General features: G+C 36.0%; 1 protein-coding gene across 2 annotated transcripts in view; it reads right to left on the bottom strand.

Annotated features, from left to right (window-relative positions):
* Tmem161b (transmembrane protein 161B) overlaps positions 1–20,223 on the bottom strand; it is a 78,760-nt gene that overhangs the window by 38,124 nt on the left and 20,413 nt on the right. The window contains exons 2-3 of one of the 2 annotated variants that reach the window (XM_050152379.1): positions 13,352–13,455; positions 1,211–1,294 (exon numbers count right to left, since the gene is read on the bottom strand). In XM_050152379.1, coding sequence (XP_050008336.1) covers positions 1,211–1,294; positions 13,352–13,455 — 188 coding nt within the window. The remainder of the gene's footprint in view (positions 1–1,210; positions 1,295–13,351; positions 13,456–20,223) is intronic. The other variant, XM_050152381.1, reaches the window with a different exon arrangement.

The raw sequence follows: 20,223 nt of genomic DNA, 5'->3' as shown, positions 1-20,223 counted from the left end.
CATACTGCATAATTAATTCCCACAACTGTTTGACATGGTAACAATGGCCATCAGCAGAGTTTCAGTGCTTAAAAACAAAAACAACTAAAAACTAACTAACAGAATTAAATTTCTGGTCCTTAAGTATATAAACTTGGGAAATTCATTTCATACTTTTTAAATTAGTTTGAGTTTTTGTCAGAATGTGTGTACTACATACACGCAGTCCTCTTGGAAAAAATGTCAACTAAATTATTGCGGTGGTTATGTCTATTAATTTGCAATTGTACATGAAGTATTTTGGAAGCTAGAACATTGGTTGATACGTTTTTGAAGAACTACTGAAATTTAAAAAGAGTAAGTAAGGTTCAGGACTAATAATTCAATGAACTTCAGTGTATATTATAATCAGTGAAGAAGAAAAAGCCTTAGTTGAAGCCCAGTTAAGGAAACAAAAGCTAACGTGGAGAGGACATCAATGCTGACTTTCTCAGAATTAACTACAGGTATGCAATTTTAAAGCCCGAAAAGCTCTTCCATATGACTATGTCCAATCAAAGTTGATTCAACAATGACTACTAACAATGAGGCATGTTATTAGTATATACTCAAAATAGAAAGCGCTGGGCTGAGGGTTAAAGCTCACTGCTAGAGCTTCTGCTTAGTACACCTAGAGGAAGAGCAATGAATGGACCCTCCAAAGTCATAGCTACCTCTATTCCTCTGAATATAAGGACACTAAGTCGATAGTTCAATCTACCCAGAAACACAAGGTAAGGCAATGGCATGATATCTAGCAATAGTAGTAGCAAAGATTCACAAATGACATCTTTGAAAGATTTGTAGACATCATTGCAACTCTTCTCTTAATCAACCCAAGTAAGTATCTGTAAATAATGTTTTCATAATTTAAATAAGAAACAAATTAGCTACCTTTAAGTAATACAGCAATCTTCTTGCATTTACATACTGTTTTCACTTAGTGAGATTTATATGGGTTCCGATGTCAAATACATTAACTATTCAAGAATAAAGTTACTCTTTGAGTAAAATAATTGTTATTTTGTGCTTATATTCTAATTTCTATTTTACTGGAATTTGCATGGGTTCGATCTGGAATTTATCAACTATTTACAACATAGTTAATAAGCATCCCTTTAATCAAAGCATAAACTATATCTGCACAATGATGTTAAATGTTTCATGTTAGAAGCACATCAAGCTAACTCACCTGTCTTTTTTACTTCTTCCTTTCTGCTGCTTCCCTGCAAGGATTCTCAATTCTTCTTCGGAAGGATGTTGATACCACCTCAAACTAAGGGAGGGAAAAAAAGCCCTTTTAAACAAATCACTGAAACTGACCAGATTATTTATATATTCTACAAATATTTACTGAGTTTCCAATTTGTGAAGACACTGTAGGGAAATAACCAGGTGACAACTGCAATGCAGACACTGTTCTTAAGCCTTACAAAGCTTAGATGCATACCCAGGCAACACTTCGATGCACTTACTAGATGCCAGGCCCTGGCAGGCTGCATGGAGTCTTGACATAAACCAAAGTGATAAGAACTCTGCAGGAGATTGGACACATTAATTCTCCACTATCCCTCATTTAAATGAAGTGATAGATATCTTTAAAAAAGCAGGCTGAATGCTCCCTCAAATTTATAAGTCATCTTTCTATTTTTCCTTTCTACCACACAAAATATCCACATCATTTAATTGTCCCAAGCACCAACCGCCTCACTAAGACTTTCCTGTTTTACTGAGTGGTCTCACTATTTACCAGTCACTTAAATTTAATAATCATTATCTTACTCTTGGGGTAATCAAATGTTGCCATCAGTTTATCCAACGTTTTAAACTCTCTGCACTCTACTGCAAACCTGAGTGTAACTTAACAGTCTTCTGTGGTATGACTATCACAAAACTCCCTCCCTGATCTGTGCTCCCCTGGACAGCCTTCCAATCCACCCACTCAGAGCCCACTTGGCTCTTTTTCCATAATGGATATCTCGTCAAAGTACATTAGCATGTGCAATCTTTCTCAAGGCTACTCAAGGCAGTGCAATGAGTAGGCTATGCCAGGACTCTCATCAGGATCCTTGCCATACATTGTTACAAAGAATGATAAACACAAACCTTATGCACTATTTTCTAAATCATAAAACTCTAGATTATAATATGACATGTCTAAATGGAAAGAAATATCAACAACTAACTTGCTCTTTTAAAAATCCTATAGAACTGACAATCTGGGCAATGACTGATATTGATATAAAAGAATTTGACACAAATTCTGAGATGTCATTGGGATTATGTTAATTTTTAAGTTTACATTTAGAAGGATACTGAAATATTTATGGCTAAAATAATACAATGTTTAAAATTTGCAATATAATATGTTGGGGTAAGGGTAGATGAACCCAAGAATAGAAGAAACATGTCTGAGGACACAGGAATTAATGATATTCATCTGTCTACTGTTTGAAACTTCCTATAAGACATGCCCCAAGGCCTTAACATGTACAGAACTTGTGACTTCCTGCTCCACAGTCCTGTATGATGAGCTCAGAGCTCACTTCTCAACTTTTCAATCATTTCCTACTTCAAAAGGACAGGCTACCTTGACTAAAACGACATTTTATTTCTCAGAAATTCTTTCATCTTATGGTGCTTTTGCACACACTCTTCTTTCTGGCTATAAACACCTATACTGCAGTATATTTCCTGTTTCACCAGGCAGTCTTTCAGTTCTATAATACAGAATGTATCATCTGTTCTTTGCTCATTCTGGACAAAGCTTCAAAAGCTCAAAGTGACAGTTTGTTATAGAATCTAGTCATAGGAAACGCCAAAAACATGATTAAAGGATTGGAATTTTCAATCACTAAACCTTCAGTTACAGGAAAGGAACCAGAGTTTGAGTTCAATTATTTAAATCAATGATATAAAATCTACTTCATAAAATTCTATCTATGGATGAAACTCCCTCAACTCTGTATGTCAAAGCTTGCTGTAATCTTCTGGTTGGTTATCACACGGATGGACCCAGAAGGGGAAACCTTCAAGGTGAGAAGTGAAAACTGGTCAGGTGGGATAGGGAGCCCAAAGCACCAGTTCCTGAAATGTCCCTGTATTGGCAGCAGAGGGATAGCCACAAAGAACAATGTATGTTTTGATAATATGGCATTGCTATGGATATTACGGGTCTCCAGCAGAACTAATGCTAGACATTCAAGGGGCTATGAAGCAAGCACACCACAGGTCAGGGGAACCCTAAGGGTACAGTGATGTTATCCGTTACATGTCTATTTTGGTCAAAATGCAACTTTCACATGAGCTTCATATAAATGTGGTCTTGAGGAGAAAGGTCTCTGCCTGCATGTGTCTATGTCTTCCTGGGCATGGCTTGTGTGTGCCTTGAGGCCTTTGCTGGAGTAAATAGCCTATGTCTTTCTTACCTGCTTGGGACTACTGACTTCTTAAACTTCCAGACCTCCCATGACCCACCTTCTTCCCTGGCATGGAACTTGGATCTCATACCTCAGCTCTCTGTCCAAGAAAACCAGGGACTTCTGCTTTCTTGACTCCTACAAACTCCTGCCTTGATGTTCAACACAAAGGTGTAAAGTGGAGAACTAAAGCTACATTAATTCCTTCTAGTGAGCAGCTTTGGAACTGGATGTCTAAACTTTTAAGCGTATTACATATTTCCCCCAATTTCAACCCATCTCCTAGTTATAGGGTTACCTCTTTAGAGAAGAGTTGTTAAAGTGGCAGGAAAAGGTCCTTTACATCATAGATGTGAAAGCTACCTTTCAGTGGAAACAAGCCATTGTTTCCTCCTTTGGGAGTTAATTCAGTTGAGCAAGTCAATTGGTTAAGGGTTAAAGGGTCACCCCTGAGAAAGGCAGTTTCACCTACTGCCGTCTTTAAAAACGGGAGGAATATCTACTCCTCTAGTGAGATAACAGACCTTCCCTTGCCCACAATTCCCACCCTCTGGACAGTTGCTCTCTTTCCATTTCCTTTTTCTTCATTCTTTTGAAAACATGTGGACCTGATGCTTTGAGTTTTCTCACTCTTTGTCTAAAGTTTTCCAGCCCCTGTTTTTGGCAGTGGCTTCATTCTTCTGAATCAAGGCCTAACTTTAAGAGGCACTTTCTGTTCTCCAGGTGATTGCTGAAATTTATAGCTTGCCTGCCCTCAATAAAATTACCCTAAAGTTTCTTTTGAGTGTGTTCTTAAACTCTTTTATTAATGAGGTTAAGAACCCAAGAGGGGGTGGGGTCTGCTTGTGGACTCTAGTCCTCCCCAAATTTTCTGGTAATATTCTGATTGTGCATGTGAAGGACACAGAAACTACATGCCTTTCCCCAGATCTTATCATATGTGCATCTTTTACAGAATGAAAAGTATAGAAGTTTCTCGAATTATGAGTCACTCAGCAGAATCACAGCATAGCCAGCTGCCAGTTGGTCAGTTAAAAACAGAACAGTACTCTAACTTTTCTGAAGCTGACTTACTATTTTACTTTGTGTGTGTGTACCTGCAAAGGTAGTATAGTTACTGGCATATAGTAAGTGCTCAAAAAGGATCACTGAATCAAAATAATTCAGTTTTCCTCTTAGTTTAATGGACACACACACACACACCAATCAAGTCTCTAAATTACAATTAACAAATGAGGAGGAACTTCCTGCTATTTCTAATCAAGCCCAGAACTTTAACTTACAGTTGATTCTCGTTATTCGCGGTAGTTATGGTCTATTAAGTCGCCGCGAAACACTGAACCATTGCTCCTAGGGGAAATACAGGGTTAGGATCCTGCGAGCCTCTGGTCACAACAGCTTTCATCAACTGATCATCAAAATCTTGTTATACGTGTTCCTACTTTAAAAGGTTTTATTTAAGATTGTTGATTCATTAACATTGACTTCACAGCAAGTAGTACTATCTCATGCCTGAATATAGCCTTTCTAATGTCTATAATCATCAATATGGCATTTTCCCGTGTTCTGTGAATCATTCCAACATAATCTTGAGCTACATTACAGCTTTTGTGTGCTTATGAATATTAGACAACGACTCAGCCTTATGTTTGGAGGTCATTTTATTTTTATTTTATTTGTGACAGGATTTCTCTATGTAGTCCTGGCTGACCAGGAAATCACTGTGTAGATCAGGCTGGTCTCAAACTACTTCCTGAACACTTGGATTAAAGCTTGCACGCTGGGCCTGGCCTAGACGTCAGATTTTTAAATAGCAAAACTATCCAAAAAAAGTCAAAGTGAAATAAAAGCAGCCTCGACAAGACAAACAGGATGTCTACTATGAGAGTCAAAAGAAGCAGGAAAAACAGGCCCCAACTGGGAAGATATGTGTAGGCCCACACAAACTCTGTACCACCCTGTAGAAATCCACGAGGAAGGCTCTATCCACATACTGACTCCAGTGTGTGTGGAATGTGGTGTATGCATGTGTATATGTTCACAAGCACACAGGAACTAGTGGGGCAGTGCACTGGGTATCCCCTCCATCACTTCTGCCCTACACCATTGTCTCTCCTGAAACCTGGATGGAGCTTACAAACTGAGTGTGTCTGTATTCTGTCAGGCAGGCAGTAAGCCACAGCTCCTGCTGTCTCTGCCCACCACCCTAACAAGGTGACAGGACATCAGGGAACCACCTTTGTTTGTTCTGGGTGTACAGGATCCACATTCAGGTCTGCATGGCTGCATAGCAAGTGCTTCAATCACTGAGCCTTCTCTCTAGCCCCAAAATATAAGTCCATTTTTCTAAAATAGAGTATATAGTATGGTTTTTACTAGATAATTCAAAATTAATTTTATTAGAATATTTTTATATCTCAAACTCCAATGATACTAGAACCCTTTAGGAACATCTATTTCTAGTCTACCTCTCAGTCATTCACAGGCATTTATGAAGAGCCCATCATGTTAGAGGTATTTTGGCCTGGTTATATATTGATTCAAAATTAAGTCCAATAAAGTCAAAAGCCCTGCCTTTTTGATGCTTCTATTCTAGTCAGAGTAGAATTTAACCATTTTCTAATAAAAAAATAAATTGCAGGTAGTGATAGCACATAAAATAGTGAAAATATGAGATTTCACTTATTAGAGATATAATTAGACCATATATAAAAAACCCAGCATCGTAATGGTTAGGAAATGGAGAGAAGGCATTTCAAGCAAATAATAGCATGTCCAAAAAGCACAGAAGCTTAAAGAAACATAACAACGCAGTAACAAAAAAGTCAACAAGGCAGTATCATCAACAAAAAAAATCTAAGCAGTAAACTCAAGAGGTAGGTAAGAAAGGACCAGATTGTGCCAATCCTTCTAGGTGATAGTACGGAGTATAGACTTTATGCTAAAATAACAGTCTCAAACTTGGGAGGGAGTCGTTCCATTTATGCTTTAAGATTTATTTTGTTGCTCTGTATATCAGTGGGAGGCCAGAAACAATAGCAGGAAGATGTATTCTGGACAGCAATTCACCAGGCAAACTCAGATGGATGCTTGCCCAATTTCCCTTAATAATAATAGTCAGTACTTTGCAGTTTCATTCACTACCACATGGTTCCCACTCTCTATATTTTGTCTCAGAAAAATGTCTGCATGTTTGCAAGAGCTGCACTATGCCTTCTTAACAGAGCTACAAGAATGTACTTAGAGGAAAACTGTTTACTATGTTAAGCAAAAAGCATAATGTAATTTGTATATATATTATGGCATAACGAATGGGGGAAATATTATGGCATAACGAATGGGGGAAATTAAATAAAAAGATTAGGAAGAAATAAAACAAAATTTACATTATTGTTACCTTTGGGTCATGGGCATTTAATTTATATTTATTTATTTATTTATTTATTTATTTATTTATTTATTTATTTGCTATACAATATTCTTTCTGTGTGCATGCCTGAAGGCCATAAGAGGGCACCAGACCTCACCACAGATGGCTGTGAGCCACCATGTGGTTGCTGGGAATTGAACTCAGGACCCTTGGAAGAGCAGGCAATGCTCTCAACCACTGAGCCATCTCTCCAGCCCCCTACCTTTTTTTAAAAAAAAAAAAACATTTTTATCAATTTGCCATTTTTGTTTTTCGCACAGTAGGTATATGCTGAAGTGGAAAACAATAAGAGACAAAAGTAAATTTAAAAGGTTCTCACTGAACCTTTCACATTTAAATATATTAATTTCCATGCATTTGGTTGGCTACTCTGTGCTTTTTCTCACTTATGTTGAGTTTCTATTAATAGCAACATTTCAGATAATAAAGTTAAGCTGTTGTTGTACTTAACTAAATTATTGAATCAAGTTTATAATGTTCATTCTCATATTATCTACTAAATAATTATCTGACCATTATAACAATTCAGCAACACTGAAAGCCAAAAAACAAAAACTAAAGAATTATTGGTCTGAACTTTACTATAAAATTTAAGTAGCAGTGTATGCAGGAGGAAATATAGGAGGGGTGATCAGACTAGGAGAATTCTGGGAAGAGGAAAGGCTCAGTCTGCAGATGCCAGCCAGACGCCAAGAAAACAAGACATATAGGAAATAAGGTAATGCCACAACCACGTGGCAATACATAAACTAAATAAAAATGGGTTAATTTAAGATGTAAGAGCTAGCTAGGAATACGCCTGAGCCATTGGCCAATCAGCGCTTTATTAAACCAATATAAGTGATAAATCTTTACAGGTCAGCATCCTGATATCATGAGACAGGTTTCTAATTGCACAAGCCACTCAATCGATGGTACTATGTGAGAGCAGCCCAAACTGACAAAGGCAGTAACTAATCACAATTTCAGTTTTTATTCTAAATGTTCATAATTATATTAGGTGGAGATAAGATAATTCTCTCCTATTTGTTAAAAGATTTCAAAGAATATCATGAACATTTTGGACCTGGAAGTTATTAAGGCAAAGAGAACAAGGACTCAAGCATTCCATAAAGGCAGTAGCTGAAAATTTAAATCTTTCCCTTGGTCTTAGGTCCTACCTACTGTGCATTTGAATAGTAGGTTTCTCTCACAAAAGGGAACTTCCAGATTGTTGACTCAGGCAACATGCAAACAACAACAGACAAAATTCCAACAATTGAACACTAAGGAGTTATGACATCCTACTTACTCAATATGGAATGAGGCAATATTTGAGTACATTTGACCAAATTATAATTTAATTTTAAGCTATTATTAATGTGTGAGAGGCATGAGAGAAAGAGCAGGAGAGAGTGCACAGATAGTACAAGATCATGCATGCCCCGCACAAATGTGGGAGTCAGTTTTCTCCTACCATGAGTTCTGGTGATTGAACTCAGGTCTTTGTGTTTATGTGTCAAGCACTTTTACCCACTGGGCCATCTCACAACTACTGACCCCCCCCCCCAAAAAAAAAAGTTTTGCTGAGGGACACAGGAAGGAAGGTAGCAAACCAAAGTGAGAGATTAGAAAAATCAAAGTGTAAAGAGAGATGTATGCATGAGGTTTAAGCTGTGCAACAAGGAAAATGAAAAGCAAGGTGGCCAAGAAACTATCATGAGTCAGCAGTACTGTGTTCATGCAAACCCACTATTCAAATGTACGAAGACAGTAACCTATCACTTACCTCTGTGCAAAGAGGAGCCAAGCAAACTTCAAAACAAAAAGTAACTTTTGTTACAATAGAAAGTAGAGAATTCTTTGGCTCAAGTGAGTGGTTATATAGACAGCTGTTCACTCTAACTTTACAAAAACTGCAACTTCTTAGGATTGTTCTTCTGAAGGTAAGGGACTGGAAGACTGAAAGGACCAGGCTCTATAGACTTGCTTTCTAAGGTCAGAAATACACTTCATAAGTTACTGGCCTACGAGATGCTCCTTACTAAACTACTCAGTTTCTCAGAGAGGAGAAATTCCTTTAACCGGGTCTGATAATCTTTAAAAAGTAAAACTACAACTACCTTTTCATAGTGGCTGAGTACACCTGCAACCGAACCAAATGGGTTTCAGGGTTCAGATTTTGCAATATTTACATACATATGGTATCCTGAGGTTGGAATACAAATCTAATTGTGGAATTTATTTGTTTTAATATACATTCTGTCCAAAGGCAATTTTAAACAGTGTTTCCAATGTACATATACTTTCACTATTACTTGGAACATGATATGTCAAACTGACTACTTGTGGTGTTAAACACATTTTAGAATTTAGATAATTTTAGATTTGGGAATTTTCAATTCTGAATGGTCACTATGTATTCTCCTATTAAATATTGGAAAGATGGAACATAAAACACATGGAAAAATTTTTATTTCAAATGACAAGAGGTATAGACTGAGTAATAGATAGTATTTAGGCTCTACTTCATAGTTAGTACGATTCTGTAATCAACAGTCAGTGCTGATGTGCTTTTTGATTTAGAATATAACAAGGCTAGATGCCAAAGAATAACAAAAAGAACACAAGTAAGTGAAAAGAAATCATATACTACCTGTAACTACCTGTGTGTGCACATGTGAGTATATATTACATATTCATGACATACTAAAAGACAAAACACTGCAAGAAAAAAAGGCAAAGAAATAATCCGAAATTACTCAACTGCCAACAGAAATCACAGTTCTACGTGTGATTAGAGAAACATGTCACATTTTAAACACTGTTCACACATGACAGCTCCAGGACAAGATGAGAAGTATAAGAGAAGCTATCAATGAAGCAAATACAGGAGTTCACCCTTTATACTTGGTAGAATGTATCAAAATACCCCTTAATGGGTACTCTTTAAACTACAGACACTATCAAGCCCTATATATGCTATGTTTTTCCTTATATATACTTATTGGTAAAGTTTAATTTATAAATTAGAGGCAGTAACAATGAATAACAAGCAGCAAAATTATACCAAATTACAGCAAAACTTTATCAAGAAACTGTAATAAAAGTAGTTAATATTGCCTCTCATAACCTCACTGTACTATCCTAAGCCTTCTTTTGATGGGGTGAGGTAAATAACGCCTGAGTGATCAGATGAAGTGAGGTATAGACATGGTATAGACAACCTAATCTACAATGTACAGATTCTTTGAATGCACCACTCTGATACCACACAAGTAAGCCTCATCCCCTGACATGGGTCTTAAGTAAATAATAGGTAGTAGCATGTAGTTGGTCAGTTAGGAACATAGTGCAGTTTCATTGTGCTACTCAGAATGGTTTGCCATTTAAAAGATAAACTATTTCTGAAGCTTTTCCATTCAGTATTTCAGACTGGGATGAACTGTAGTGGAAAGTAAAATCACAGGTTTGGGGGAAAATTGTTCTACTAGGCTGTGACTTGGGCTTCTACAGGAAGGTCTGGAGCTGTTTATTTCTCATTATGTGAACCTGAATACATTACTTACAACTTGTTTTCCCACATGTTAAAATGGAACTAATGCCATCTATTCCAAAAATGAAATAGTTATCCAATAATCTTGTTTTTATTTCCGAGGTACAATGAAAACACTTCCCTGTGGCCTTTAGCTAGCTCTAGTCCAAAGGCCCCAGCTTATGAAAAGAATGAGTATTTCCAAGCTTCACACCTCAGGAGCTCTTGATCCATAATCCACCCTCTTCTCATTTGCCAACCAGCACAGCATTAACAGTGGTCACTAAGGTCGTAGAAGAACACAAAAGCCACAAGCAAGACAGCTAGGATCCCTAATTTTCACCACTTAAGAGAGAACTACATTCCTTAATCAACATCTTGTGAAGAGTTCACCTGAAGAACTGCACAGTCACGCTGATTCCCATTTGACCCCATTCATGTCTGGCAGAAGTGAAACAAACCTACATCAATTTCTATGCGCTGGGATAACATGTCCCACTGTGTCTCTTCTACTTCACTCAGAATGTCCAAACGAGGCACTAGATCTTAAAAGATCTGTCAGGTGGTATCAATGGAATTAAGCCAGATTAAAGGCTTTATACTGTTTGTTTTTTTTTTTTAAAAAAAAAGTACTGTTAAAAATTATAGAAAATGTTATTTAGTGAAAACTGGAAAAATAATGAACTTTTTATATTAAAAGTCTTATTGGTTTTAAAAACTGCTCATTTTGCTAGGTACAGTTGCTTATTCCTTGAAGGTACTGACTGACACCTTTGGAAAACTGTCTTAACTATGAGGTCAGTCGCTTGACTCAAGTGTCACTTTAACCTCGGCACTTCAAAGGCACAGGGTCAGAGATACAGGCCATAAGTCAACACGAACACAAGTCCTAAGTTTTAAGAAAATTATCATTTATTTATATTATCATAGAATAAATGAATAGTCTGATAAACACAAAAATAAAAAAGAATCCACTCAAATTCTTTAGCATACCGTTGATTAGTGGTATTTATACATTTGTTCATTCACATAAATGATCTTGCTAAACAGTTCTATTAAACATAGTCATTCCCAAGTCATCCTACAATAGTTTTCGATTGCTAAAATGGCTTCCAATGAAAATTATCATTTAAATGATCAATAGTACATAAGTCACTAAGAAGATATTTGAGTTTTTTTTTCAATTTTAATACAGTATTGTTTCATAGTAATGAAGGCTGACAAAACAGTAATTATTCTGAAGGCTATAAAATCAATGACCATATTCTACTCAATTAATTGACAGTGCTGAGAGTTGGCTTTTGTGACTCCAAAATGCTAGCATCAAACTCTACAAATGTAGATAACACTAAAACATAAAACAGTAAGGATATGAAAGGAAAGAAAAGTAATCTTATTAAAATATGTCTATTAATAGAACTTCACTTAGCATTAAAAACACCTTTATTATTACAAAATACAATCTGTTAACAAGAACAGTCAATATGACACATTCTTGTAAAAGATCAAACTCTAAGTGATGGGATAGCTCAGTGAGAACCCTTCACATAAACAGTACCCTGGATACAATTCCCAGCGGCACAAAAACTCTATAACACATTATTCCAGTTAACAAGTTTATTTTATACAGTTTAAGGTCTGCATGTTTTATTCTAAGTCATTCACTTAGAACTAATGATCCATTGTGGAGCTGTTATTTTATTTTTTTCACAGTCTATGGAATACAAAGTAAGTAAACAAGATCATGGAAGGTATAGTAAACCTACATAACAAAATTTTAGGCATAGATACACGGGCTTCTCAATTTTATCAAAATATTTTATCACTATTTAAAACACATTAAACAGTTTATTTCACATTATCAGTATACATATACATATATAAGTGGGCAATATTAAAAACTTTTAAGCCTGAATATTTTTCTATATTTGACTGTCACAAAAAGTATGAAACAGCAAACGTGAATAAAATGAAACATAAATTAGATAAAGGAAAATTAAATTTTTAAAGAGAATAGCCTTCTAAATTAAAGGCTTATTTGTCTTGCTTCCTAAAAGTATTAGTAAGAGAGCCACCCAGTGTGTTCAAATCTCAAAAGGTCTAAACAAAGTAACACGGTTGGCATCTGGTCAGTTACTGAAGTAGTCATGGCACCAAATTCATCACTGACCTTTCGTTTAGGGCACAGGAAGTACTTATGGCTTATATAGATTTTCTGTAATACTATCATCTAATTTCTTTTCTTCTGATTTTATTATATTATACAAATTCTAGCATATCAACCTAGGTCTTTTTTGGAAGCAGTGGAGATAAACAGTATAAAGTTTGCAGTACAACAGGTATATTTAAAGAATACAACATAATTCCACTCTGTCCGTACTAAATTAAGGACATTAAAACAATAAAACAAAGAACATTAGTTCTTATACTAATTTTTTTAATTAAGCCACCAAAAGTAGGAAGTTTTTCTAATTTCATTCAAACATTTAATTTACCACTTGGATTTCTAACTTTTCACCCTCTTGCTGACCAGCTTTTTTAACTAGAAAATAAACTTCCTATTCTCAGTGGTCAGAGAATAGATGAAAGAAGAAAAAGGAAGACTGGAAATAGGAACTGAATTCTTATTGCTTGCGCTATTGCCTTTGTGCAATACATATAAACTACTATGTAAAGAGAAAGCAAGATTCTCTCTCAAAATTCTTTACTGTAATTTTAGAAACAGATTTGAGTTAGTACATGGAGGACGTTACTCAGCCTGGTAAGCTGAATGAAGACCACAGGTACCAGGCGTTATCCTGGTGAAGTGGTATATGCTTACAATACTGGTAATTGGGAGGCAGAAAGAGAAAGACGGGGAGGTGAAGACACCTAAAATACATAATAAACTCGAGACTAGCCTGGGTTACATGAAGTCTTTCTCAAAACAAACAGAAAAGTGCCCATTACAAACAGCCTATCCCTACTTACCTGCCATTACAGAGTAGCCAGCGAGCAAGAGAATAGTGAGGTATAATCTTCTGCATGACACTGGCCATCACCATGGTAACAACCAGCTGTATACCTATCACACCCTGTGTGAAAAAGGAAACAAATTTAACAATAAATTAATTAATGTTTGGGGACCCTGCTGGAAAACTCTCTATACATTTTGAAAACTATATTTAAAAAAAAAAAAACGGACTTTCACAATAAAATATCTCTTGCATGGACTGGAGAGATGGCTAGATGTTAAGAGCACTGGCTGCTGCTGCTCTTCCAAAGGTCATGAGTTCAATTCCCAGCAAACACATGGTGGAGCACCTAAAATGAGATTTGGTGCCTTCTTCTGGTGAGTAGGCACACATGAAGACAAAACAATGTAGACATAGAAAAGTAAATCAATCTTTTTTTTTTTTTTTAAATCTCTTCCTTTGGCATTTAAGCTTCCAAGACCACATACAAACTTAAAGCACAGTATGGGATGTCACGCCTATAGACCTCTTCAGACTCCCAAAGTATCACATGCAAGCAAATCCAAGTGAAATAAACTAAACACTCAAAATTTATACCCAATAAATACTCAACATAAATTAAGGGTATCTGGTCAATTTTCGTGAAAATTCTGAGGTGCTGAGAAGGTATTTTTTTTGTGTGTGTGTTTCGTGAAATGTTTTGTAAATATGTTAGGCTCATTTGCTTTTTAATGTCTGTTAGCTCCAGTATTTCTCTGCATAGTGTTCGTTTGGATGACCCAACTGGTGAGAGTGAGGGAGTAAAATCTTCCACTCAGTGGGAGTCAGTCACATTGTGAGGGTCAATATGTGATTTAAGCTATAGTAGGGTTTCTTTTACTAACTTGGGTGGCCTTGTGTTTGTTACATAAATGCTATGAATTTAAATGATGTCCTGGTGGATTTTTCCTAGAAGAGTATGTAGTGTCCTGCCCTATTATCTTCTGATTGGTTTTAGTTTGAAGTCTATTTTGTCAAATATTAAAATGGCTATAACAGTTTGCTTCTTAGATCTGTCTGCTTGGAATATCTTTTTCTATTATTTTACCCTGACATGATGTCTATCCATGATGTTAAGGTGTGTTTCTTGGATGCAGAAAGGTGAATTCTATTTTTGCTTTCATTCTATTAGTCTATGTCTTTTTACTTGGACATTGAGATGACTGAGGTTAAGAGATATCAACGAACACTGTTGATTCCTGTTAATTTGTGTGTGTAGTGCCGTGTATATGTGTGTGTGTTCTCTTGATTTGCTGGTCTGAGATTACTATTTCTTGTGTTTTGTCGTGTGTAGCGCTTTTTGTTGGACTTGATTCATAGACAGTGCTTAAATTTAGTTTTATCATAGAATGTCTAATTTTCTCCATTTATTGAGATTGAAAACAACCCAGGCTGTTGCCAAGACTATAGGTTGTCCTTGACAAACTGATGACAAAGCCCTATTACTGAAGATAACACCTACAAAACTCATTAAACATGGAGAAGTCAACCTTGTACCTACATAGAGCTTTCTACATGCTAGCATCTTTGGTAAAGGCGGAAATGAAAATACCAACACAGCTACAAATCCTTGGTCAGCAAAGGTGTCCTGTCTACAAAATATGCTAGTGGCAATGGGAGCACAAATCTGGGGAATAAACAACCAATATTTGATTTGATTTAAGGCCTACTCCATGAGATGGAACCCTTACCCAACACTGTTTGGGTGACCAAGAATCTGAGACTAGATTGCCCAGGGACCTAGGGAAAAATCAAACACACTGATCTAGGAAAAGAACACAGCATTAAAATGACTCCTAATAACATTCTCCTATCCTCACAGATCAGTGCCCTTGTTTAACCAACATCAAAGAAGCTTCTTTCTTAGACAGTCAAGAACAAATACAGAGACCCACAGGTAGACATTATGCAAAGTGAGAGACCTTGGAATACCAGCCTTAAGTGGGACACATCCATCAAGTCCTTTCCCTCAAGGCTCAGGAGATCTTGCAGAAGATGTAAGCATAATAAGGAGTGCAAGAGCCAGAGGGGGATGAAGGACACCAAGGAAACAAGCCTTCTACACCAAAAGGATCCAAGCACACATGAACTCACAGAGACTGAGGAAGAATGCACTGAGCCTGCACAGGTCTGCACCAGATGAGGTCCTAGAGTTGAAAGGAGAAGCTGACACATGCCCTATCCTTTACCCAGAAATAATCTCCAAGTGACAACCACTTGCAAATGAAAATTTAAGTTTTTCTAGGGGATTCTCAAGAAGAAAGAAACTATTCTTGCTACTTGCCCAGCAAGAGATGGCCAATACAAAGGAAACTCCTAGAACATCTTTGGAGGTTCCTTGTCTCATAATGTTGTGTCAAGGCTTTATTTTTTAAATTATATAAATATATTATATATATTTCTTTTACCCTACATGTCTTTTGTGTATGTATTTACGGCTTCCAATTTATCAGGTTTTTATGTAATTTCTAAGTAACAAGTGAGTCTCTGTATCTATACCTGTTTCTTGTGACTTTTCCTTCTGTTTGTTTTTTTCCTATTCCAATGTGTTAGCATTTTTTAATTTTATTAGTGCTTTTCTTATTTTATTTTACTTCATTTTACTTTATCATTGTCACTTAGAAGACTTTTTTTTCCCCCCAATTAGAGATAGAAAAGGAGTAGATCCAGACCGAAGGAGAGGTGAGAAGGAACTGGGAGGAGAAGGAAGGGAAACTGTAATCAGGATATATTATGTAAAAAAAACCATCCTATTTTCAAGAAAAGGAAAAACAATAAAATAAGGATATCAAATATGGTGAAAGTATTGATTTCTTCAACTTTCTCTAATTTACTTAACAATGGAAACATCATCAAACTTTAAAACTAGCAGGCTGGACAAGGTGGCAATACCTTTAACTCCACTACTCAGGAGACAGAGGCAAGAGGTTACACAGTGGGACCTATAGTGAACATGGTGGTGAAGGCTAAAGGAAACAAGAAGAAACGTTGAGAGCCAGAAGTCAAGCTTGAATATTCCTATCGAGAGACAGAGAGAGAGAGACACACAGAGGGACAAACAGAAAGACAAAAACAAAGCAGCTCTTTAGTTCAACACAACTGATCAAAGGACAGCTAAAGAGCAGTAGACATGAAGTGTAATGGCAGAACTTTGATTTTCTCTTACGTCCTTGAACTAATAGCTGTGTGACTTTGGCACATCATCTAAACCCTCTCCTCTGTACCTGTGTTTCCTTGTCTACAAACAGATAATGATTCAATCTAGTTCACTGAACTGTTTACAGGGCAAAAAGTCTGTATGACTATTTTTTGTTGTAGTGATTAATACCATTAGAAAACAGGATCTCAAAGGAGTTGAGGTGGTTCTTGAACTGGATTACTATTTCAACTCTATTACTAGACTTTTCAATGTCTTAAATTCCGGCAACTGGATTACAGATAGGGTATCTTTCATTCCCTTCACATCCAAGGCTACATTATTTTATTTCACATCCTCCACTCTTTCTCCTACTGCTCATAACAGAAGTTCTGCATCTTTTAACCCTGTATATAAGCACATAAAACTCCCAAACAGTATGCCGGAAGATTGGCTTACTCAAAATTATAAATTTAAAAAGCAAACCACTTTTAGTTAGTAAAGTGCTATAAACAAAGTGAGCCTCCCTCAACCTGGCCTTGAAAATTGACAGTAGCCCAGAGTCTTCAAGGTCAGTGGTACTGGCTCTCACAGACACAGACAATGTAACAGTTCAGTCATCTGTCCAATAGTAAAACCATATTTTAGTTCCATTTAATAAAAGTAGCTACTATAAAAAGCTACTCCAGGAAGATTGATGTAGAAGACGTATATGACAGAATGTGATAAACTAGGGGAAAGATATTGTTCCTATTCCTTCAAATCACAAACTGTAGTGAGATACTGCTAAAAGCTTTACTGCTAAAGATGTAGGCCATGTAAGTAAGACACAAATAATCCAACAAAAAACTGGGAAACAGTTTTAATGATCTAGATTTGAAAATAATGTACCCTTTGTACCCAGCACATTCTAGGGATGATGTTGAAAAATTCAGAAACTGATCAAATATGGAGACAAAAGAGAACTAAGAACTTAACTTGAGAAAAGCAAATGCTTTTTATTTATATTTATTTATTTGTTTGTTTGGTTTTTCCAGACAGAGTTTCTCTGTAGCTTTGGGGCCTGTCCTAGAACTAGCTATAAGAAAGCTGGTATATTCTCAGTATTCTAGTCCATGTATGACTAAAAACTGATCAATGCAAAAGCATAACTCTAATCTGTTCAATTACTATGTCACTTTCCTCTTCTGAAATGAAGCTGAAAATAGCTTTCAAAACTCCATTTACCTGCTGTGCTAAACACACTCTTACACAACAGCAATCGTTCAGCTTTCTAAGAGAAGTCTTTCCTAGAATGTGTGTCACTGTTAGATGACTACAAACGTCATACTAAATGAAAATCTAACTTTAACCCTAAAATAGGAACCTACATCAAGAGTTCATTTTAAATTTATGTGAAAAAAATTTGACCACAGATACTATTTTTCATACACATACAGGAAAACCACCCAGAGTACATTATCAAATTATAAGTTTTGGAGAAATGTTTCATTAATTTGCTATTTTACTAGTACTAACTTAGACATTAGCAATTTTAATATTCATCCCAGAATTGAACATTTTAAAGTCTCTTAAATGTCCTGAATATTTTTCCTTGTTTCTTTAACAGGGGATACTTAAATAAATATAACTGTGAAGTAAACAAATTTCACAACAAAAGACTTATAAACTGATACACTGAAGCTACAAAGACCATCACAGTTGAATCTCAGCATGCCACGATAGAGGGGCCTTAATGGTTTTATTAATGCTTCAAAACAGTAGCTTGGCCAAACAGATAGTTCCTATCTGGATCCACTGCCTCTAAGTTCAGACTCCCTTGACAACTAAAACTGGGAAAATTAATTTATGAAATAGTTTAGGGACCCAAGACTTGGGTAAAGCCTACAGTACCTTGGGGTTACAGGTCTACTAACCTTAGGCCATAGACAGCAAGGAAAAGTTACATCTTTAGTATCTAGAAGAATGATCATTCAATTTTTGTCATTAATAGTTTGAGTAGGTTAAAAATCTTACGAATGAAAACTAATTCTCCAATAAGTAAAATATATAACAAACACCAACTGTTTCTTCTGCTTGTCAACAATGGAAACAAAACTTCTATAGTGAAATACAAACATGCTGCAATTTTAAATTTCAAACTTTGAAAATTATGTCACCCTTGGTGGAGTTGACATTTTGTTATGTTTCATTAAACTAGCTCTCCTGCTGACAAACAAATTGAAAGGAAACACACATTGTTTACTATTAGAGGGTATATTTGCATATAAACTTGGGACTCGGATCACCCCAAATGGTTTCAATTATCATCTCCCTTACAAAAAAAGGGAAAGGCTATTACCCATTGACCTCCCCATTTTTTTTTTCTTTTTTGTTTCTCAACTGTTTAAAGCACTTTAGTGACTGAGATCAAGACAGGCGGAGGCAGATTTCTTAAACATGTAAAAATCATTTTTACTCCAAAAACAGGACTTGCCATTTCAACCTAGAATAAAAAACTTAAGCACTCACACTTTCAGCATTTAAACAAGCCTCTAGACAATTAGCAAAGGAAAACAGAATTTAAATGATCAAAATCATACAACTACCTGCTCATAGACTTGGCACCTAATTTCAAATGTAATGATTTTTCTACTAAAGTCTACTGAATTCACTTAATTAACATGCATTATTAAAGAGCAAGCTATTGTATGGTGCTTCAGAATACTAGAAGCAACTAGTGCATGTTTCTTACGTTAATGAGCAGATGAGAGATGCATATTATACTCAAAAGCGGTAAGAGAGGAAGTCTATGATAACACAACAAAAGGAAAGAGAAATTACTAACAAACTACGAAAGGTTACCTTGGGAGGTCAAGTAGTATTCAAGAGGCAGTAATTTGGTCAATCAACACTGCTAACTGCCTTAAGAGAAAGATTAGAAGGCAAAACCAGATATTAAAAGGTAGACCATTGAATTTAAAATTTAACATTAAGGCTATAACACCATGGAAAGTGGTATGATATGATGAGTAGTTCAGAAATATTCCTCTGGATCCAAGAACAAATGAGGAAAGCCCAGCAGCACTAGGACAACTGGCTCAAACCTGAGAAGTGGACCTAATGTTTAAGTAAGCAGGGAAGCACCATTTTCATACTTTAGTGACAAGAACTATGTAAGTCTGTGACTGTGTACGTATAGTGTAACAGATAAATTAATAATTTTGAACAATAATAAAGCACTATGAATCAAATTATATCATCATAGAAGTAAGTATAAATCTAAAAAGCAAAAATACACTGTCCTGCTAGTTATAACACATGCCTATAATCTCAGCAAGCTGAAGCAGGAAGATTACAAATTTGATGCTAGACATGGCTACAAAAAGTTGTTATTCACCCTGGGCTACAACTTTCTTAGCCCCTTCCCATCTGCCTTTCCATCTTCTGTAATGAAATGTCTCCTCCATGACAGCATCAGAAACAAGGGAGCAGCTGACATGAACTGACACTTCTAACACTGTAAACCAAAATAAACCTTTCTTCTTTAAAACAATTTTGTCAGGTATTTTTTTCATGGCAACAAAGCATCTAACTTGGAAGATATATAACTTTTATTTCCTGTTTGATGAAAGTATCACTTTGGAAGTCTAAGTAATCAGAAATAAGGCTATGAACATGGCATATACAAAATTAGACACATTAGTAAACTGCTTAATTAAAGAGAAACTCTA

This window comes from Alexandromys fortis, unplaced genomic scaffold (assembly GCF_014885135.2).
Source record: "Alexandromys fortis isolate MF-2015 unplaced genomic scaffold, M_Fortis_MF-2015_v1.1 scaffold_47, whole genome shotgun sequence".
Taxonomy (NCBI): domain Eukaryota; kingdom Metazoa; phylum Chordata; class Mammalia; order Rodentia; family Cricetidae; genus Alexandromys; species Alexandromys fortis.
The sequence above is the reverse complement of the archived record's forward strand: the minus strand, read 5'-3'. Positions and strand labels throughout refer to the sequence as shown.